The 23,128-nt window shown below is 43.5% G+C and overlaps 2 protein-coding genes across 4 annotated transcripts in view; one reads left to right on the top strand and one right to left on the bottom strand.

Annotated features, from left to right (window-relative positions):
- Positions 1-869: 869 nt before the first annotated feature.
- Positions 870-21,465, bottom strand: LOC138946344 (uncharacterized). 3 transcript variants are annotated; one of them, XM_070317904.1, is made up of 10 exons: positions 21,370-21,465; positions 12,140-12,967; positions 9,309-10,130; positions 8,008-8,246; positions 7,526-7,788; positions 6,069-6,898; positions 5,190-5,756; positions 3,408-3,591; positions 2,670-2,843; positions 870-1,537 (listed from the first exon to the last, which is right to left on the bottom strand). In XM_070317904.1, the coding sequence occupies exons 2-10, from the start codon at positions 12,878-12,880 to the stop codon at positions 1,335-1,337; spliced, it is 4,023 nt and encodes a 1,340-aa protein (XP_070174005.1). In that variant the 5' UTR covers positions 12,881-12,967; positions 21,370-21,465; the 3' UTR covers positions 870-1,334. The 3 variants fall into 3 exon arrangements, with proteins under 3 accessions (XP_070174005.1, XP_070174003.1, XP_070174004.1); XM_070317902.1 differs by lacking the exon at positions 21,370-21,465 and adding an exon at positions 17,193-17,633; XM_070317903.1 differs by lacking the exon at positions 21,370-21,465 and adding an exon at positions 17,198-17,633.
- The window catches only part of LOC138946343 (serine-rich adhesin for platelets-like), a 43,192-nt gene continuing 37,472 nt past the window's right edge, over positions 17,409-23,128 (top strand). The window contains exon 1 of the mRNA XM_070317899.1: positions 17,409-17,509. The gene's annotated coding sequence lies outside the window, so the exon portion shown is untranslated. The remainder of the gene's footprint in view (positions 17,510-23,128) is intronic.

Below are 23,128 nucleotides of genomic sequence, written 5' to 3'. Positions count from 1 at the left end.
GTCACTAGCAGGTCTGCACATAAGTTGACCTGGGAGATCGGAAAAATCTCCACTCTTAACCCACCAGGCAGCAGCGACCGGGATTCGAACTCACGACCTCCCGATTAGGAGGCCGATGTCTTACCACCACGCCACTTCGCCCGTCTACACATTTGTTGATACCGAACGAATTGACTGGACTGTGGCATGACTGCGACATTGTGTTCAGTCGAACGAACATGATATCAAACCGATTCATTTCTGTTCATCTTTACATTTGAATGCTGTAATTACATACTAAGAAGATGGCAAGCAAACAGACGAATGAGCAAAACCTAATGTAGTAAAAAAAAAATCTTAATAAAGATTCCCCCCCCCAAAAAAAAAGGAAATAAATAAATAGTTGAATTGTAATTTTCATAAGGAAATTATGGATAGCATACTTACAAGGCAGAAGCGTAAATAAACAGTGGCAATACAATCTTATTGAGTCTGAATAATTGCTCGCACTTAATTACGTGTGCACAGTTGGTTAATGTATGTACACTGTCCTCAAAATATAAAATGATGGCGTGTAACACAGCCAAAGCTTATATCATTACAATAAAACACAATAACAAACATTAATACAAAAAAGAGATGTCTACGGTTTCAACGTCAAACAAATCACAAACTTAGTTGTCCAGATATCAAGGGATAATAAAACAAACACGACATCGCTTTTTACATTTAGTCAATTTTGATCAAATGTTTTCAGAAAGAACCAGGAATCGAGATTAAGGTGACGGAGTATCTGTGTATGTGTGTGTGTGTGTGTGTGTGTGTGTGTGTGTGTGTGTGTGTGTGTGTGTGTGTATGTATATGTGTGTGTGTTGTGTTGTGTGTGTGTGTGTGTGTGTGTGTGTGTGTGTGTGTGTGTGTGTTTGTTTGTTTGTAGAGTGATTCTGAAAAAAAACTAACCGACTGATTTTCAGGAAACGTTACGTACAAATTCTTCAAAAGGATACCCCCTGACACTGTCTTTTCGATAAAAGGTTTTGATGACGTCATATCCGGCTTATAGTGAAAGTTGAGGCGGCACTGGGACGACCTCATTTTTCAACCAATATTGATTACAATTTTGGTCAAACAATTTTTGAATCAGTCCGGACTATTACATTTTATTTCAGCTTAGAAACTTGACAATTAATTAATTAGTTTGCTCGTTAGTTCTTTCGTTTGCTCTTTCGCTGTCTCTGTCTCTGTCTCTGTTTGTCCGTCTGTTTCTCTTTCTAACTCTCTGCGTTGTTTTCGGTTCGACATTATGACGATGTCATGAGCTTGGCTGGAATCCTCCATTTTTACCACTGCCTTTTTCAAACATGGAAGACTATCAGCTGAGAGAGACAGCGAGAGGCAACAAACCAGAGGTGACACCGGTTCCAACGGCCCATGTGTTTCAACCAATCAGGCAGGCCGGGCCTGAACTGTTTCAGGTCTTTGGTGTTTTTTGAAACGCGGCTGACATCAGGGATGAAGACAACGACCGCACTCTCCAGGCCTTGGACTGGGCAACCCCCTGTACAAACATGGGGAAAATGTGAAGACATGCACGTTAAAACCGGAACAATAGACGGCAATCTTGAACTTTAGCGTGTTAAATTCATAGCTCAGAATTCAGAGGCATTTAAGTCTCCAAATTTGTAGAACCTGCACTTGTAATCATGACAAGTCATTTTAGATCCCTTTGAAGTTACGGAATGAACTCCGATGAACTGTACGAATGCATTTCGTTTACATGGGTCAAAGAAGGAATTATCCGTATGAGCGGACAAGGGAGACAACTCTTTCGTGTAAATGATGTCCCATGGTTGATAACGTACGCCATGTTTGGTGCATTTTCGTCGATTGAACAACCAAATTAATCAATTATGCTTAAATTTGGAGCTCAATCCGTCAATTAATTTCACAAATGTTCTTCGGCTTGCTTACATGGACTTGTATCAAAACTAAGTAAAGAATGTCACTGGATTCTGAGCAATGAATTTAACACGCTAAAGTTCAAGATAACCCAATAGACAGGCATACAGGCAGACAGAAAGAAATTAGGCACCTAACAAATCGGCGCGAACGACTATGTTACGGAGATGGATATGCGTGCGTTCCAATGCGTGTTTGTATGTGTGTGTGTGTGTGTGTGTGTGTGTGTGTTCGTGTGTGTGTGTATGTGTGTGTGTGTGTGTGTGTTTGTGTATGTACATGTGTGTTTGTGTGAGTATGTACGTGTGTGTACGTGTGTGTATGTGTGTGTGTGTGTGTGTGTGTGTGAGTGGGGGCCCGGTAGCTCAGTTGGTAGAGCACTGGACTTGTGATCGGAAGGTCGCAGGTTCGAATTCGGGCCGGGACGGACACGGGTCAACTTTATGTGCAGACCCAGAGACGGAAGCCATGTCCCACCCCCGTGTCATCACAATGGCACGTAAAAGACCTTGGTCATTCTGCCATAAGTGCAGGTGGCTGAATACACATAAACACGCAGACACCTGGGTAGCGCGACTCCGTTGCTGTTAGCTTTCCACTGGGAGGAAGCGACCCGAATTTCCCAGCGATGGGACAATAAAGTAATGAAAATGAAAATGAAATGAGAAAAATGAAAATGAAAATGCTGGTGTGTGCTTTGTTTCGATCACCCCTGAACCTTACACACTAACCTATGACAAAGGCTTTTCCAGGATAAGGAGGAGGGGATGTGAGCTCTTTGTGTTCGCCTTGGAGTTGTATCCCCTTTGCCTCCAACGCCTGCAAAAATGGTCTCCCTCTAAGATTGTCGATGTCCAGACTGCCACTAATTATGACGTCATCCGGTTGCAGACCACCATTACTCCCTGCAAGATTGGGAGGGAAATTGATTTTATAGGGCTGCTAAAACTTCACAAACTTGACACTAAAAAACTTACAATTCAAAAGCTTTGACACAAAAATTCGAACTCTGAATGTGAGTATCGAAATCATGTTAAGGCGTTCTAATTTTTGTTCATAGATTTTCCTGCAAGCTGACTCCTTTGTTCAAATTTAAAAAAAGTGAAACATTGCCTTTTTTCTTTTTCTTAAGTGAACACGATTCTTGTAGATTCAAAAGATTGCTCGATGAGAGTCAGAAATCAACGCAAGAAATTTGATTTAATTCATATTTGTTGCAATTGATGCGATTGTAGTAAGCGCAGGTCACTATATACCTCCCTCCACCCTAAAAAAAAAAAAAACGATAAAAAAAGGGGGGGGGGGGATGGGGGGGGGGGGGATGCAGGCACCCTATTTGGTAACGTTCTTGTGATGTAAAGAGGTATGTAACTACAGTTTTGCCAAGTGACTGATTTAGTTAAAAGGAATTTCTGTAATTGCAATTTTTGGTGATATAAAATCTAGATTATGGTGTGGATCAGACTCACCAACACGCAGCCTATTGACGAGGTAGTCAGCCAAATCGTCCCCACACTGTTGGCAGTCTAGAATGTCCTTCACCTGGGTCACGTGACTGCCGTGGTTCAGCAGTTTCACTTCCGGTCCATCAGTGGGTAGTGGGAATCTGTCGTCATGGAGACTGTTGACTTGGTAACGGTAGTCCGGACAGTCCTGATCGCAAAATTAATGTAAGATGATTTTCAAAGTATACAGAATAATCTCAAATCAATCTCAATCTCAAATCAAGCGTCCCAACCCACCACACCTGTTATTAAAAACAAATTCAGAACGGATTATTCATACAGCAAAGAGAGCTACATTACATACATTCTTAAGGCTGGAGACTACCCCTTGTAAAAGTGACAAACGTAAACGTAATGGGGCCTGATGTGCTAATGTTTTAGATAACAACTGAAACTGGAAAAATAATTAGGTATCCGAGTGTTTTTGGGTGAGTCTTCTTGAACAAAACCGATCAAAATTCTACAGCAGTCTATAATCACAAAGCGACATTTCAATTTCTCTCTTTCATGTTCGTCATAGAGGATTTTCTGAAATAACTCCGTCGGGTTTGGGTTGTGGAAGTGTGAATACCCTTGCTTTTCCTCTGACAGCTTTTCCTCTAACAGCTTTTCCTCTAACAGCTTTTCCTCTAACAGCTTTTCCTCTAACAGCTTTTCCTCTAACAGCTTTTCCTCTAACAGCTTTTCCTCTAACAGCTTTTCCTCTAACAGCCTTTCCTCTAACAGCTTTTCCTCTAACAGCTTTTCCTCTAACAGCTTTTCCTCTAACAGCTTTTCCTCTAACAGCTTTTCCTCTAACAGCTTTTCCTCTGACAGCTTTTCCTCTAACAGCTTTTCCTCTAACAAATGAATTCACACATGCTCCTGTCCAGGTGCTTGCTAGTAATTAGGTAATCTAAGGCCCCCCCCCCCCAAAAAAAAAAAAAAAAAAAAAAAATAGTCTGTTTACAGTATCCGACCGACCCTATTTTTTTTGCGCGACCCTAGACTTTTTTTTGGCATTTGGGGGGAAAAAAAGAAGAAAAAAAGTCTGTGTTTTTTGGCAAAATAACTTACAAATATGGTTTTGGGAAAAAAAATAAAAATAAAAAATCCCGACCTACCGACCCTATTTTTTGTGTGCCTATGTTACCGTAAACAGACTTTTTTTTTTGTTGCCTAATGTTTGTCTCTTTCACAACCCATTCGAACCCGACAGAGTTATTTTCGGGATTCGTCTGTTGACTGTTTGCTTCCATTTTGTTCTGTCTCTCCTTTTCTGCGAAAATATTTTATTTTGTCAGTCTGTTTTCCTTTTTGAATGATAACTTGACGGGCGCAGTGGCCTGGTGGATATGACATCGGCCTCCTAATCGGAAGGTCGTGAGTTCGAATCCCGGCCGCGGCCGCCTGGTTGGTTAAGGGTGGAGATTTGTTCGATCTCCCAGGTCAACTTATGTGCAGACCTGCTAGTGCCTTATCCCCCTTCGTGTGTACACGCAAGAACAAGAGCAAATTTCGCACGGAAAAGATCCTGTAATCCATGTCAGAGTTCGGTGGGTTATAAAAACACGAAAATACCCAGCATGTTTCCGATCCCCCGAAAGCGGCGTATGGCTGCCTGAATGGCGGGGTAAAAACGGTCATACACGTAAAAAAAACCACTCGTGCAAAAACATGAGTGAATGTGGGAGTTTCAGCCCATGAACGAAGAAAAAGAAGAAGAATGATAACTTACGCCCAGTTAAAGAAATAGAACAAACTTACGGCCATGTCTTTCTCCACCATGTCCAAGACTTGCTGCACCGTTGGAGGGCAGCGCAAGCAACGGGTCAACTTCTTGTGCTCAAAATCCGGAGGCTGGTAGAAGGAGGACACCCCTGAACTCCACACCGACACCTCCCTCCTTCTTCTCTCCTTCACCAGCAGCGAGAAGACGTCACTGATGACGAAAAAGTCCAAGCTAGTCTCCACGTTGTAGAGTCTACCAGACACATCCAGCATCTCCCCTACGAGTCTGTCCAGCACAATACGTGTGTTTGCTGTTCCTTGGGGTCCAGAAGTCTCGGAAACTTCGCTGGTGTTTTCCCCTGCATCTGAGTTCGCCGAAGTCACAAGAGTGCGGTTTGCAGTGAAAGAGTCACATCCTGTCGTCACATGTCTGTCCACGAGGGTCAAAAGGTCCGAAATGTCTCGGTGAGCAGACACAATGACAGTGACGTGGGATTGCCAGATGGCTGATTGGGTGACCAGTGGTCTGCCGTGTGAGGGGTTTAGCACCTTAAGTCTATCGCTGCTGGTGTGAAGATGGTGTCGAATCTTGTCCAGAAGAGCCTGAAAGAGGCAAATTTTGTATCTGTACCTTCTGTGTGTTCTCAATTATGCTCATGCATATATATATATACTTATCAGAGTTCGATTTAGGGAAAGAACAGTCGCCACAAAACCTTCACCAGTTGCACCGTCATTCGCAACATTTCTGTACTATCATACATTGTTCACCTGCAATTTCGATGGACAACAAGGAGAGTTAAAACAGCAAGAAACTCTACCAACGTCGATATCAGGGGAAATACATTTAAACAAAAACAGATCTACACATGTATGTATACATCAAGTTTTCAAAGTAAATACTTAGTACCTTACCTTGACTTCGTTATCTTTCTTCCTGCCTTCTTCAACTTTGCTCTCAGACAAAGCAGGCACTGTGTCCTCTCCTTTTGAAGACACAGAACCCTCACCGTTGTGCATGTCTTCCAACAGTTTCTGCAACTCCTTCCGTGAATCCTCCATCCTGGTTTTCGCTCCCTCAAGGATCCTGTGCTGGTGCTCAACATCAACTTTGGTTGGTCCTTCATCCACAATGATTCTCACTGGCCGGTCGCTGTATTGGTCCAGGAGGTCTTTCACAAACTTTGCTGTGTCCTCAGTCTTTTGTACTGTTGCTTTGTGGACATTCTCTTGGACGCCTTCTGGTTTGTCAGGCTCGGCATGGATGCAGTCTTCTGCAGATCCGTCTGTTTTCTGGATGGTCCCTGTATTGACGTTCACTGGGAAGCTTGCAGCCTCTTCAACTGCGTGGATGTTCACTCCTTTGTCTTCTATGACGTCCTTTGTAGTTGTGTGACATTTACCAGACTGGGACATGTGATCCGATGGTCCGTCAACATCTTCTGAACGGTGGATTGTACTGCGACTTGAAAGAGATTGTCGTAGGTCTGAGTCCAACTGCAACTGATCTGCGGATAAAGCTGCCTTTTTTGACGATTCTTGCTGCGGATTGATCATGAAATCCACACTTGATGTGCCCGTTGTTACATCTTCTGCGTTAACTGGTAATGCGCCCTCCGATGCTACTGTCAAATGTGCCGACTCTGGAATAACGTCCCCAGCGTTTGATGGTGGCGAGACTTCACTCGCATACTCTTTTATACGCTGGTACAGTGTTTGTGATACGAGGCTGCCCCAACCAACACCTGTAAAAAAAATAATCACCAGAATAATGACCTTAATACATGACAACACACAAAACACGAGGCTTAAAAACCACAGACGTAAAGCATCTGTGACCCAGACGATACAATCTGAAATCTTCCTAATGCAAGAAGGTAAGAAGAAAGGAAATAACACATGAACGCAGACACAGACAGACACCGACAGACACCGACAGACACAGACAGACACCGACAGACATCAGACACACGCACGCACATAAACACTCACACACACATACACTTGCAAGCACACACACACACACAACACACACACAACACACACACACACGCACGCACACACGCACGCACGCACGCACACACACACACATACACCCCACCCCACACACAGGCGCATGCAGACAGGAAATTAAACAGGCAGACTGCCCGTGAAATTGTCATGGACAACTTTTTCAACTATTTGCTTAGCAAGGCTCAGATACTTCAAATTATAGGTAGTCATATATAGATAACTGCATTGTGCATGTCGCAAGGGTTATCATTAGACAATTCAGATCAATGCATGATACAACTGTAACCTCTTACATATCACGTTACTTTACCAAGCACAAGAATAACCAGCCTCTGAAGAGTACATATATCTCCTAATACCTTTGGGAATGAAGACAATCACATGGTCTCCTTTCTTCGCCCAGTCAATCCCCTTCAAACCCAGCATTAGCGTCTTCCCTGATCCTGGAGGTCCAGTGAGGTAGACAAACTGATCCTTGCTGTCTAGGATCTCCAGCTGGTCTTCATTCAGGATATGACGACCGTAACGAAGGCCTGTAAGATGCACGCAGTCTGCGACAGTCCTGGCTTCTGCTGCCATCTTTTTGCTTTCAACCGTCATCTTTGAGTAGGGACCGGCTAGTCTGGGAAAGAAAATGACAGAAAAGTAAATAAGTTTGGCTATTCAGTACAAGAGAACACTGATCAATACCCACAGCAGAAAAGGTGCGGACTCCTGCGTGTTTGATTTGCATTTTAAAATGCAGAGATAACTACACAAAGCACAATGAGGCAATACAATAAAATATTAAAAAAATAAAAATAAAAATACTCTAGCTGTTTCAGCTGTGCAGCTGAGTTACCTTGCAAGGATTTGCTCATAAACAGCTTGCTGAAGTTTTGGTCCAGGTTCAGTAACTCCTGCCTCTTCCCCTCCTTCTGAACCGCACCATGAGTTGTCTTCCTTGGTGACATTTTCCCACCACTGAAGCAGGACGTCGTGTGACGGCGTTAGCTCCCTTTCTCCAGACCACACGTCTGCACATAGCACTTTACTGGTAGCTTCCTCCAAGCTTTTGGCAGATAAACAGGAACACAGCTCCTGTAGCAGAAATATGATAGAGATATTGGTGACGTGCACAAATGCTTTTATGGAACACAAGAATTCACTGAAATTTCGAATCACGTCACTTTGTCACAAATGAAGTAGGGATTAATTTGTATACGCGTTCGTACCTGAAAAGAACATAAAAGCAGTCATATAAAATCCTTTCTTCTTAGTCAAGCTGTCGAACTCACAGAATGAAACTGAACGCACTGCTTTTTTCACCAAGACCGCATACTCGTAGTTTCGTCAGTCCACCGCAAAGGCAGTGAAATCGACAAGCCAGAATCGTGCGGTAGTGGTCGCGCTCAGCAGGATAACACGTTTTTCTGTATCTCTATTCTTTTTAGCTTACTGAGTTTGTCTGTGGAATCAGGGACCGACAAGGAATAAGATGAAATTGTTTTTAAATCGATTTCCGAAAATTAAATTTAATCATAGTTTTCATATTTTTAATTTTCAGAGCTTGTTTGTAATCCAAATATAACATATGTATATGTTTTTGGAATCAGAAAATGACGAAGAATAAGATGAAATTGTTTTTGGATCGTTTAATAAAAAATAATTTTAATTACAAGTTTCCGAGTTTTAATGACCAAACTCATTAATTAATTTTTAAGCCACCAAGCTGAAATGCAATACCGAAGTCCGGCCTTCGTCGAAGATTGCTTTACAAAAATTTCAATCAATTTGATTGAAAAATGAGGGTGTGACAGTGCCGCCTCAACTTTTACAAAAAGCCGGATATGATGTTATCAAAAGTATTTATCGAAAAAAAGAAAAAAACCATCCAGGGATATCATTCCCAGGAACTCTCATGTAAAATTTCATAAAGATCGGTCCAGTAGTTTACTGTGAATCGCTCTACACACACACACAGACACACACAGAAACACACAGACACACACAGACACACACACACACACAGACACACACACACACATACACCACGACCCTCGTCTCGATTCCCCCTTCTATGTTAAAACATTTAGTCAAAACTTGACTAAATGTAAAAAGCACCATGGAGACGTACAACACAGACAGCTACAAGAAACTTACCTTTTCAAGGTCACTTGAAGAACAGGCACTGATCAAATCCGCTCTGCTGACATTGGGGAAAGCCATCACCTTTTTCACGGGAAGATCGGACACCAAGTCAGAGAACATGTGGCGAAGGACAAGTTCTTCCTTCATCAACTGACCTACTGCTTGCTTCACCTTCTCCTTGACCTTGTCCAGGTGAACTGGCTGGTTGTAGCCAACTGCTTTGGTTTCCATGACGATGCAACCTTGATTTTGACTGATGATGAGAACGTCAAAGTCGCCGCGTTTCGAGAGTTTGTCCAGGTCCTGAGGGGTTGGGAAAATGTCCTTCAGTTTTGGGAATTGCTTTCTAGGGTCGAACTTCAGATGATGACTGTGAGGCAACTGATCGGAGAGATCTTTAGAACTCTCGAGTGGAGTTGATGTGGACAGCTGTGAGTCTCGTTCTTCAGCAGCAGTAGGAACTAAGTCACCAGTCTCTTCTCCTCTGGCCACAGATCCAAGATTTCCAGACTTATCCTTCTGTCGTGAGTCCTGTTTCTTTTTGGATGGAGATTTCGACAAGTAGTTGTCAAAAGGGTAGTTGAAGATGACACACAGCTTCTCACCCGTGACTTCCGTGATGACTTTCAAGCAAAGTTGAACATCACGTTCAGATCGATCACAAGCAAGGTTGGAGTCGTTGATCTTCAGTTCTTTTTGCACGTATACGGGTAAGGATTCGTGTTCTTGAACAGTGTGGGCGCTGTAGAAGGATTGCGGAGGAAAGAAAATGGTGGTGAACAGTTCAGAGCCCAGCTTTTCTTTCAACTCTATGTGCATGTCCTCGTCATAAAGCTGCAAAACAAAGATGCCTGCCGGTTAATTTAAAGAACGTTGTATCATTGACAAAACGAAACATCATGGATGTCGTCTGGCACCGGAAGTCAGCAAAATGGCAGAACTTACCGGAAACAAGCGGAAACTTTACCTTCAAATGATGTTACAAAGACCATGTGACACTCATTACGATGAAATAGGAAAGGATTGTTTATGTAACATTTTGCTTTAAAATATTTTATAAAAATGCTGTGTTTACAACTAGAATAATGGCTCTAACAAGAGACCATTAAGGCCAAAAAAAAAAATAGGTCTGTTTACGGTAACCCGACCGACCCTAGTTTTTTCGCGCGACCCTAGACTTTTTTTTGGCATTTGGGGAAAAGAAAAAAAAAATCTTGTTTTTTTTGGCAAAATAACGTAAAAATATGGTTTTTTGGAAAAACAAAAACAAAAACAAAAACAAAAATCCCGACCTACCGACCCTATTTTTTTGGCCTATGTTACCGTAAACAGACCTTTTTTTTTTGGCCCAAGCAAAGGAAGACCATTTAATCAAAAACATGATGTAAACATGCTTTGTACAGGGTGACCCAAAAACAATGCAACCCACAAAAAGTGAATAGATTCTACATCTGACAGAATCACTCCATGTTTAGGGGACATAAACGTCAGCCTATGCATGGCTATTCCTCAAAGTGACGATTATATAGATCAAATGGTCGCAATTTCAAAACAAAAGTCCAAATTCGGGGATCGACTCAACAGTACGAGGTTTGAAATTGAGCGGTAGCTAAATTCACCCGATTTAAGCCCTCCAGATTGTTACCTTTGGGGTAATTCAAATGACATTGTATTCCTTAATCAACATTAGACAATCAGTGACTTGAATATTTACAGCAACTACAGGCAGGATCAGGGCACTTCCCAGGGATGAGCGCGTTCATGTCATTGATTAATTTTGCGCGACATTGCGCAAGTGTAACTTTACAACGAAGGGGTTACTTTTTTCCAGTCATTTGAGTTTAGCACATATTTTCATAGTTGTTGTGCATGAACTACAGTTCGTCCACGACCATTCTACAAAGCCGGTTTTGAGTCTACAGGTATAATGGTCCGACATTGACCTTTTCTCCAAAATATGTTCCAAAGTACACCTCCGAAATTGTCAATGGCATGAAAGGTTTCCAGTCTAAGGCCACAAAAAAAAAAATAGGTGTGGTTACGGTAACATAGCAACAACAACAACAAAAAAAAAATAGGGTAGGTAGGCAATCACTTTTTTTTAAAAAACTTTTTTTCTAATGTGTACAAATTAAACCTACTTGACAGGGAAATAAGTGTGCGACACGGGCGCTTTCGCTTTCATTGCGTTTTTTGCACTCGTTTTTTTGTTGTTGTTGTTGTTGACAAATGTAATAAAAAGTTATAGGATCGGCCCCTAAAAATAGGGTAGGTCGGGTTACCGTAACCACACCTATTTTTTTTTTTTAGGCCTAAGGATTGCCTTGAACTTAGCTGTAACTGCTTTCTGCCAGACACCGATGATCTAGGGGGTGAAGGGGGTGTTTGTTTATACTCACACATTCAGATAATCCAAAAGGTAAAGGTGTGGAGGATTTAAATAAGGTAAGTATTGCTACCGCTCAATGTCAAACCTCGTTCTGTTGAGTCGATCGCCGAATTTGGAAACTTGTTTTGAAATTGCACAAAAGACAGACCATTTGATCTACAAAATGGCCACTTTGTGGAAGGGTCATGCATAGGCTGTAGTGTATGTCCCCCAAATAAAAAGTGAGGCGGTCCACAGATGTAAAAGTGATTACCATTATTGAGGGTTGAATTGTTTTGGGGTCACCCTGCACTATAGTCTATGTACTACGTTTTGAATTAAAGTTTCAATAAAAGTAAATTAAACTAGAGTTGACGAATTAGTCGTCAAAACAACAAATTAAACAATCAGTCTAGTCGTGCAGAGCATTCTTCCACCCCCCAAAAGTCAATCATACGTGTAATAAAATGTTCACCTCCTTGGCGAGTTGTTTCTTGTGCTCCTTCCTGCTGACACCCGTGTTGTCACCCCCAGCAGCAACCACCTCATCAGAAGCTGCGGACTTGGGTTGTTTCTGCTTTTTCCTTCTCTTGGAGTCGGCAGCACCCTCACGTGGCTTGACTACGCCCTTAATACGATCAATAGCCAGGGCGTCATGCTTGGAGGACTCTGCGGAACTTGCGCCTGACTTGTCTGCAGGTTTTGTAGAGTCAACTGCTGATCCTTTATGCTGGTTGCTTCTTTCCTGGTTAAGTAAATGACCTTTCTGAGCTTGCTGTTGTTGCTGACCTTGACCCCGGTGCTGACCTTGACCTTGGCCTGGGTGCTGACCTTGACCTTGTCTCGGTTGCGGACTATGACCTTGTTGCTGCCACGGAGACTGGGTCTGATATGCATGTTGCTCCTGATACTGTTGCGGCTGAGGATGGTGGTGAAATTGCTGGCGAGGTGCTTCAAACCCTTGTGGACGCTGCTGTGGTGAATGGTATCGCTGTTGATGCTGGTCAGTGTGGTCAGGACTCTGATGCGGAACACGACTTCCTGGCTGAAATATTGGATGCTGAAAAGGTGATGGTGGCGGCTGCTGATGTTGATGATACTGTTGATGTTGCTGGAACGCTGGAGGTGGATTGAATGGTTGTTGTGACGGATGTGGATAACCACGATGAGGCGGGCGACCGGGGGAATGGAATGGAAAACGGTTGTTTGGATTCATCGTGGCAGTTGACGCGTTCCTTCTACTTCTTCTTCATTTCTGACTTCAAGTGCTGCTGGAAATCCGCTTGCATTGTGATCTGCGCATCTTTTGTCAAAAAGGTAAGACACAAAAATGTGGAATTAGTAAGGAAAAAAAAAAGAGGTCTGTTTACGGTAACATAGGCCAAAAAAATAGGGTCGGTAGGTCGGGATTTTTTTTTCCTCCAAAAAACCCATATTTTTACGTTATTTTGCACACACAAAAAAAAAAGATTTTTCCCCCCCCCCAAATGCCCAAAAAAAGTCTAGGGTCGCGCGAAAAAAATAGGGTCGGTCGGGTTACCGTAAACAGACTATTTTTTTGTGGGCCTAAGACACAAAAATGTGGAATTAGTAAAGTAGCCATCCAACGGCTCATCCATTTATTCACTCAGCCCACCGTTCCTCCGTCTACGGATGCATCCATCCATCCATAAATCTACCAAGGAACTTAACACAAACAAAACCAGTTAACAAAATGGATGAGTCATGTCAAAACGCAAGCCACTCACACAGACGACCCCTCGATCTGCCTGCCCTATCGATAAACCAGTCATTCGGTCAAATATTTTCCTTGAATAGGCTATCAGTTTTCCTTGTGGTCTGTTGATAAAATCACACAAAGTTTGCATAATGAAAAACGGAATAAAAACATCACCCAAGTGATACATGACCCAGCAACACGACCAGAAAGCGTTATTAGGGGCTCCGCTCACATAATTATGTAACTTCAACAGGACCGACGACGCACTGCAGATTATCCCAGCCCGCTACACGTTGCATGAAAGGAAAACAGGCCAAGTACTCGTCATAATCCCTATCGCGGCATACATAATAGGCAGTGCGTCGTCTGTGCTGCTGAAACTGCGCAGGTATATTCTGCCCAGTACAAGTGCTGTTTGTAAGCACTTGCAGTAGAAGGGTTTTTTCAAGTCTGCGTGCACCACTCTTGCCACAATCGCCGCAAGTCAGTTCTAAACTTTACCCTATTTCATCCTACATTCGTGAGAGAGACCATCCATTAGGCTACATAACATAACCATACACTCACACGTTAGTATATCATGTAAAGGAGGTCGCGTCAAACTAGTCTGGCAGGGACCGACATTTTCCACTGCTCATAAGATTTTCAATTTGGGCGCCTAGACTGCGGGACGTTTTGCGCAAAAGACATGCTGGTACAGTATGAAGAATAAACATAATACTACATGGCTGTATCGTACCAGATTTACACTCGTTCCTTTTTAAGAAACGTCGCTTTCCGCTCGCATTTCGATGTTTAAAAAAGCAACTTGTGTAAATCTGGTATGACACAGCAAACCATGAAGTATTCTCTACATATCTGACAGTTTACAGGCACACTTGCAGCTTTACGTAAACCATCAGTTTCTGGTAACAGACACTGCCAGGCTTTTACACACAGTACAAACTCCCTTTCTTTTACACACTCACCGCTTGGGAACATCTTAGGTGCCCTACGTAAAGAGCGAGCAATTTTCAAAGAATTAATTTTTGCGTGGCCAGCCGGATTGTTCAGCATCACAATCGGACGGCTCGTTTTGGCGCTAGACCTAACTTTTAAAATCTAAATAATAAATTGAAAGCGTGTTACACAAACATTCTTAAATCATAAAAGAATTCTTTTTTCATCAAGACAAGATCAGTACCATTTGAAGTTTTGAAAATTTGAAAAAAGAAAAGCCCGGAAACGTGTCACGCAAAACGTCTTTCTCGTAGCAGACGACGGTTCATCTTGAACACGCGGCCAGTACAACTGGCCTTGACACGGAACGATTCAAGGGGGGCAATCTCAGTCATCTGAAAGAGGGAAATCCAAACGCAATCCGCCTTGTTCGATTTTATGGGCTTGGACGATAGAGAAAAATAAGAAAAGCAAAAGCTGGAGTCCAGTCTGGACGAAACTGCTATCAAGAACGCAGAATTGATTTTTTTCTGAGTTTTTTTTTTAGCCGTAAGCGCCATTTCTCATTTCGAATTTCTCATAACTGCTGTTCACCGCAGTGAAACCAACAAAGGGGCCTCACTCTGGAAGAGTTTCCTGCTCCGATAAACATGGCGCTTACGGCTAAAAAAACTCAGAAAAAATCAATTCTGCGTTCTTGATAGCAGTTTCGTCCAGACTGGACTCCAGCTTTTGCTTTTCTTATTTTTCTCTATCGTCCAAGCCCATAAAATCGAACAAGGCGGATTGCGTTTGGATTTCCCTCTTTCAGATGACTGAGATTGCCCCCCTTGAATCGTTCCGTGTCAAGGCCAGTTGTACTGGCCGCGTGTTCAAGATGACGACGGTTCTGCATAGCGCCAGTTCCTCTGAACGGTCAACCGCCACCGCTCTAGTTCGTGTGACTCGCAGCCGTTTGTTGCGTTTTAAATTCAGAGGTACACAATAACGTGCTATTGCAGATAAGCTTACAGCGAGTCGCATTGAAATCACAAACTGACGACTAAACTGTGAAAAAAAAGCAAACTGGATCACACGGGTTCACAATGGCTCAGGGATAAGATAAACCACGCAAAAATAAATTCTTTGAAAATTGCTTGCTCTTTACGGAGGGCACCTAGATGCCAGCTCTGTTTATAACAACAAATTAGTCTGTCCTTAAACTGATTAATAAACTGCCTCTCCATTCCAACTCCTTGATGTAACCAAGCAAAACCAAAGCCATTCTCAACAATCAATATTGTCTTCACCTTTGTTGTCCTTTTTTTCTCGACCTGTTTCTGACTGTATCAGTAACATTTCATACGCCTGTCTGCTAATACGTGTCGTAGGCAGCCTGGTCAACTAATCCAGTATTTGACGCATTTCACAATTGTTCTGATAAACAGTGAATATCGACCAGTTTCTCCATACAAAAAGTTTGCTTGAAGAATGCAAAGGAACCGTTAAAAAACCGTTTTATTGCAATAGTGTGAACCCTTTCTATTGTCTGCACTTCCTCATCAAAGACAATAAACAATTAATAACATCAAAACACATGAATATGTCGTTGCTGTAATTCACAACCCATTTAGAAAGCAGTTGGAGCTACGAGATGTAATCACCACAGGGGCAACATAATAAGGGAGCTTACTATTGTTTTAGTTCCAAAACCTCAATAATTGAGATACGAGGTTTGTGAATTACAGCGTCGATATTTCACTCAACCCCTCCCCCCCCCCCTCACATACACACGTGACCGGCACACACACACACACACACACACACATACACACACACATACACACACGCGCGGGCGCGCATACGGACACGCACACAAGATTTAAATTAGTGTAACATATCAGAAAGAAAGCATAGATAACACAGATCTCAAGAAGCAGGATCGTTGGTTAAGAAACTGAACGAACGTTGGAATAAAACTTGGCAGCTACAGTTCTACATATCAACACACGAAACCCATGCGGCTGCAATTGAAGGATTACTAATAAAACTTGAAACTTGAAACTTGCAAACAACGAGGCCGCGGGTAGGGGGACAATAAGCCTGTTCTACAATTTCCGAGGACAAAGCATTCCGAGAGCAAAACCTAGGCAAGTGGTCACACATAGCTCTGTGCATGTTACTGAGGAATAAGGACGCAATATATACACGGTGTAGAAAAGTATACCTGTACAAACATAAGCAACTTGACACGGACAGACATGTACGCGGCTTTGCCGTTTGACTGGCTGAAACAATCCCGACAGACAGACACAGACACATTGAGTCAGACAGGCAAATACCGACGCAGCCCGAAAGACTTTCACGTTACTAAACACACATGAATACAGGCACAGCAAACACAGACACACAAACATAAATATATTCACACAAACAGACAGACAGACTCTCTCTCTCTCTCCCCTTACACACACACACACACACACACACACACACACACACACACACAAACAACCACACAAACAAACAAGCAAACGCTTACACACTCACAAACACACACACACACACACAAACACACACACACACACACACACACACAAACAACCACACAAACAAACAAGCAAACGCTTACACACTCACAAACACACACACACACAAACACACACACGCACATACACAAACACACACTCACATACACACACACACAAACACACACACACAAACACATACTGACACCCACACCCACACAACCCCCCCCCCCCCCACACACACACGACAAACATTTCAAAGGATACACAATTAGCCTACACAAACTCTCTGCAATCTACCGTTACCTTACACATGCATGATGATATAGATGCAACACAAACTCTCTGCAATCTACCGTTACCTTACACATGCATGATGATATAGATGCAACACGGAAGTGAAATGTGCAGTTGTGATCACAACCCACACAACACACACACAAGTGAGCGAAGTATTCCAAACCACTGTACAATGTGAAGCCTACTTGGTTCACACACTCGTTTCCTCCGACTGTCACTTATTCACTGAGCAGCCTTTCCCTCCATGCACTCTGTGTTCTCAAAAACTGCGGTTTCCCAAACAATCCGGATATGGTTCGCTTTCATCACAGACGCAGTTGTTTTGCGGGCGTCCTACATATTGCCCAAGGAGTAGTCCTACATATTGCCACAGTATGAGGTAAGTATTTTCCACTCTCGTTAATCTGCATAGCTGTTTTATATATGTAATTTGCACCCCTGTGGGCGGGTTAGTGGTAGGCGCAGCGTTAGCGTTGCTGCATTTCACTAGAGCGGTTGGTGTCACTTATGTTCCGTTATAGGGTATTCAACGTTGACTCTCTATTGTGAAAGTCTACGGCGTGACAAACCACAGGCGCACGGTTTTCAAAAAGGACAATTGAAGACTGAGTGGAGATGTTTTACGTGTGTGACTGTGTGTGTGTGAGAGAGAGAGAGAGAGAGAGAGAGAGAGAGAGAGAGAGAGAGAGAGAGAGAGAGAGAGAGAGAGAGTGTGGTGTGTATGTATGTATGTGTGTGTGTGTGTGTGTTTGTTTGCGTGTGTGTGTTTGTGTGCTAATGATGTGTATGTGTGCATGTTTGTGTGTGTGTGTGTGTATGTGTGTGTGTGTGTGTGTGTGTGTGTGTGTGTGTGTGTGTGTGTGTGTGTGTGTGTGTGTGTGTGAAAGAGACAGAATCTGAGCCGGAGAGAGAGAGAGAGAGAGAGAGAGAGAGAGAGAGAGAGAGAGAGAGAGAGAGAGAGAGAGACAGAGAGAGAGAGAGGAGAGAGAGACAGAGAGAGAGAGAGAGAGAGAGAGAGAGACAGAGAGAAAGAGAGTGAGAGAGAAAGAGTGAGAGAGAGTGAGAGAGAGAGAGTGTGTGTGTGTGTGTGTGTGTGTGTGTGTGTTTGTGTGTGTTTGTGTGTGTATGTGTGTAGTGTGAGTGTGTGTGTGTGTATGTGTGTGTGTGAGAGAGAGAGAGAGAGAGTATGGAAGATACATATTGAGAGAGAGAGAGAGAGAGAGAGAGAGGGAGGGAGGGAGGGAGGGAGGGACAGAGGGAGAGAGGGAGAGAGAGAGAGAGGGAGAGAGAGAGAGAGTGAGATAGAGAGATAGAGGGAGGGAGAGAGAGAGAGAGAGAGAGAGAGAGAGAGAGAGAGAGAGAGAGAGAGAGAGAGAGAGAGAGAGAGAGAGAGAGAGAGAGAGAGAGAGAGAGAGTCAAAGCGAAAGAGCAGAAATAATACCGGCACCGAATAAAATAATCAGTAAATCATAATCATTGTAGTACGATAAACTTTGAATTCTTATTTTAGAGAAGAGAATATACAGTTGAGCAAAGGCGCATCAGTCATAACTTTTAACACTCAGCCTGTGACACAGCTCCATACCGATCATTGCATCCTAATGTCTTAAGAGTTGGATTTCTGTATACATATTACAAGCATCTAATTCTTGAAAAGTCACAGGAGGATTTAACGAAATTGATTCAAGGCAAAAAGTATCAAATAAATCCACTCTGCTAAAAGGAATGAATGAAAGTGGCTTGTTCATTTCAATGCTTGTTATTCTCTCAGGTGCCAGGAGAAAAGGTTCCGTACAACTCTCGCTTACTCTATTACACATGTCGTATGCATAAAGAGCGATTACTTCCCTTTAGTTATTTGATACACTCTGCTAAAAGAACAGCCAGACTGTTGATGGTCGCTATGTGTCCAAGTGGACACTTGGTCTAATCACATGTAGAAGTCTGGCCAGATAGGAGAAGGCAGCGCTGAAAATCCACGAAATGGTTCACTGGCCTTGCGCTAGTACTTCTCATAATTTACTAGCCAGAGAGCAAATTGTATTTGTTTTCCTCGCCAAACCAACCACTGTCTTGTTTCAGCAACTTTACTCGCATGATTAACATTTCTACTCACCATTTACATGTTTCTTCCAGACATGGCGAGTAAAATACTCGCCACTTTCAGGCATGAGAAGGTGAGCCAAGCTGTTTTTATGAGAAGGGGTGTGCCTTTAACACCCTCTCCCATTCTTTTCCTCATCTTCTTGGCCATGTAATTGACGTCGGCATTTTGAAGTTTTGATTGCTGATTATCTCCGAAGCAATACAAACTACGCGGCTATTACTCTTGATGTTGACTCTATGCAGTTTGTAACATCTTGCCTTTATCAGATTGGACTCAAGGGTTTTTCTTGTAGTTTCCGTATCTCAAGTGTGTGTGTTATCATCGATGAGCTTACGAGGGTGCATGTTAAAGGAATACTATCTAAGAAAACAAAACCGCTCTTAGATTGCTTTGAAAGTTATGCGTTGAGATTCAGGGTTTGAAGTTATAGTAGGAGACAGTGTTCACTTTGCAAAATCGAGTATATCGCAAGAACAAAGGTTTTCGTAAAATGGAATGGAAAGTGTACTCTTGTGTGAGAAATTGGCTATTTCCCTGAACCATTCGACTCGATGTTGTCAGTTACCAGGGCCACTGGGTCCCTAGTGGCACAACTGATGTTCACCGGGTTAGCCGCATTCAAATTCCAGCATTCGAGAGGAGCAGCGCGTGATACTCATTCACTCTCTTCATTGTAATTAATGAGCATTTTGTGTGTGTGTGCTTTTTCGAGCAAATCGCGTGACATGTGCGTCCAAATGACCGTACAATGTATTCCCCAAACTATTCAAATTAGTCACATTCGCCAGACACTCCTCCAAAACGGTCAGATCAAAAGGATTCTTTAAATGTCGCACTTATGCACGCAAGGGGTTTTGGTCAACCATGTGGTTCTGTTCAGTGTGAAGCGCGTGAACAGGATCCAGTTGATACAGTAAACGGGTGATCGTCTGTATTTGAGGTGTCATTTGTGTGTCCTGTGTGCGCCGGGTTGCGTCACTGATGCAGTCTTTTTTCCGGCTGCACTTGACGAATTCCTTGTCCACGTTTGGAGACACGTCGTGATTGGTCTATGCGGTCACACGGGACAGCTCGCCCCAATGATTACAAGATGGACACACGCCGTGATTGGCCTATGTCACACGGGACAGCTCGCCCCAATGATTACAAGATGGACACACGCCGTGATTGGCCTATGTCACACGGGACAGCTCGCCCCAATGATTACAAGATGGACACACGCCGTGATTGGCCTATTTCACTCGGGACAGCTCGCCCCAATGATTACAAGATGGACACACGCCGTGATTGGCCTATGTCACTCGGGACAGCTCGCCCCAATGATTACAAGATGGACACACGCCGTGATTGGCCTATGTCACACGGGACAGCTCGCCCCAATGATTACAAGATGGACACACGCCGTGATTGGCCTATGTCACTCGGGACAGCTCGCCCCAATGATTACAAGATGGACACACGCCGTGATTGGCCTATGTCACACGGGACAGCTCGCCCCAATGATTACAAGAGTAGCCTACTGACTCTTTCACAACCTATACAAACCGAACAGTTATATTTTTGACTTTCACGGTGTGAAATTATCAACAACAACAACAACAACAACAACAACAACAACACGTGAAACACACACACACACACACACACTGGCACACATACACACACGCACGCACGCACGCACGCACGCGCGCACGCACGCCCGCACGCACACACACACACACACGAACACACACACACACACACCACACACACACACACAGCAAACAGTCATATCAGTCTAATGCAATAAGGCAAACAAATCACTAAACTTTAACCAACAGCCTACAGGTAAACCCAAGCAGATTGAAAGCAAATATAAACATGAATCATTCGACAGATGAGACTTTGATCAAACTGACAAGAGAAGTAAGCCTCATTTCTCAATATTCCGGAGGAACAGGTTGTGCCTTACTTACTTTGTTATTCAGGACTGTCCCAACGCAACGCAAGTACAGTCAGCTTATAAATCCCTGTCATCTTCCCTTTTCTCTTAGTGTCACTGCTTGTATAAATGTACACATATGGACGGAATAACGGGTAACGTTATAGGAAGTCAAAAAAGTATAACCTACGGAATATTCAGATACTCCTACCTTCATATTGTGTTGTCAGAATTTGTCCTCCGCACCCCGACCAACAACTTCCTGTTCGCTGCTGGATTGAATCTGGCACCCATGATAGTTTACGACACTAGATTCTCACGAAATCCAACTCCACAAAGGCCGGTGTAACACGAGAAAATTACTCCCACGAGATTTTTACTCCGGAGTAAACATTTCGTACGAAAAAGTTACTCCCTTTACGAAAAAAGCACTCCCCCATTGCACGAGAAAATTACTCCCCAAGACAGGTGAGTTCCGAGTAAACATTTCGTACAAAAATGTTACTCCCATGACGAATAAATAACGAATAAATTACTTCACCCAAACACAAGCAATTTAACTTCCCATGCCAGGTGTACGAAATTTTTACTCCCTTGTCCCCTGTTAGTCTTGGTGGTGGAAGGGGTGGAAGGAGGGTAGCGCGACATTCGTGTGCGCGAGATCACTTATTGGCATTATCCCTTCGCCCGCATCCCATTTTTGCGTACGAGATTTTTACTGGAAGTAAAAAAAATGGGGAGTAAAAATTTCGTGGAGGGAGTAATTTTTTCGTGCCTTGGGGAGTTCTTTTCTCGTACGAAAAGTGTACTCGGAGTAAGAATTTCGTCCGAAATATTTACTCCGGAGTAAATTTTTCGTGGAGTAAAAATTTCGTGTTACACCGGTCTCATAATTATCACCAGTGGCTGAAAAATATTGCCATTGTAAAAGCAAGTCTCGATTGCCTTTGGTTTAAGCAGCTAGATCACTGTCGTACGTTCCCAGCGAATCTAATTTCAACAGAGAGTGGCCAGCAAAATGTTATTACCACCAGTGATTGAACAGCAGTACAATCGATCTAGTCAGTCGTGTTCTTTGCTCCAGGCTTTTTGCGGAAGGCAGGTCATCGTAGTACTTAGGGCCCGGTCACACAGCGCTGCGTCCTTACCACGACCATGCCTATCACGACCATGCCCTCCGCACCCCCACCAACAACTTCCTGTTCGCTGCTGTGATGTAGATTTTTTTGTGGCCCCCGTCACACGGCTCTACGTTTTTACGACGACCATGCCGATCACTCCGATCTGAAAAGTTATTAAATCGGGGCATATCGCCGTCAAAATCCAGCACATGGCACTAGTACCCTAGTCACATAATATAGACGCCGCTTCTGCTACGACGGAAAAGTGTCCGAAAGCATTGGCCAATCGTGGGCCAAACGTGGAAAATCTCCATGAGCGTGGTTTAGTCGGGGTGGGACCTGCTAGGTCGCGAAGCTGCACGCTCTCCCTACGCCTATTTTGAACTGCACAAAACAAGCGTAGCCGGGTCAGGGCGCAGTACGGTCGTGATGTAGTTTTTTGTTATTCGCCATGTGCTGGATTTTGACGGCGAGCCCCGACTTGATAACTTTTTCAGATCGGAGTGATCGGCATGGTCGTCGTAAAAACGTAGAGCCGTGTGACGGGGGCCACAAAAAAATCTACATCACGACTATACTGCGCCCAGACCCGATACGCTTGTTTTGTGCAGTTCAAAATTAATAAGCGTAGGGAGAGCGTGCAGGTTCGCGACCTAGCAGATCCCACCCCGACCAAACAACGCTCATGCAGATCCTGCCACGTTTGGCCCACGATTGGCCACGCTCTCCGACAATTGTACAACTGACGGAGTAGAAGCGGCGTCTCTGTGTGACCGGGGTATTAGGCAAGAAGAGATTGTGGGGCCACAGTTGAAATCTGAGCTGAGGAGCAGAGTGTTTGAGCGACAG

This window comes from Littorina saxatilis, linkage group LG13, assembly GCF_037325665.1.
Source record: "Littorina saxatilis isolate snail1 linkage group LG13, US_GU_Lsax_2.0, whole genome shotgun sequence".
NCBI lineage: Eukaryota > Metazoa > Mollusca > Gastropoda > Littorinimorpha > Littorinidae > Littorina > Littorina saxatilis.
Note: the sequence above shows the minus strand (reverse complement) of the source record. Positions and strands in the feature narration are given on the sequence as shown.

Bases quoted from the DNA above. Each gene is read 5' to 3' on its own strand.
- LOC138946344 (XM_070317904.1), bottom strand. From the start codon at position 12,880: ATGAATCCAAACAACCGTTTTCCATTCCATTCCCCCGGTCGCCCGCCT. The intron at 10,131-12,139 runs GTGAACATTTTA...TTTGTTTTGCAG, and splicing joins AGAAACAACTCGCCAAGGAG to CTTTATGACGAGGACATGCA. The intron at 8,247-9,308 runs GTAAGTTTCTTG...TTTCTGCTACAG, and splicing joins CTTCAAGTGACCTTGAAAAG to GAGCTGTGTTCCTGTTTATC.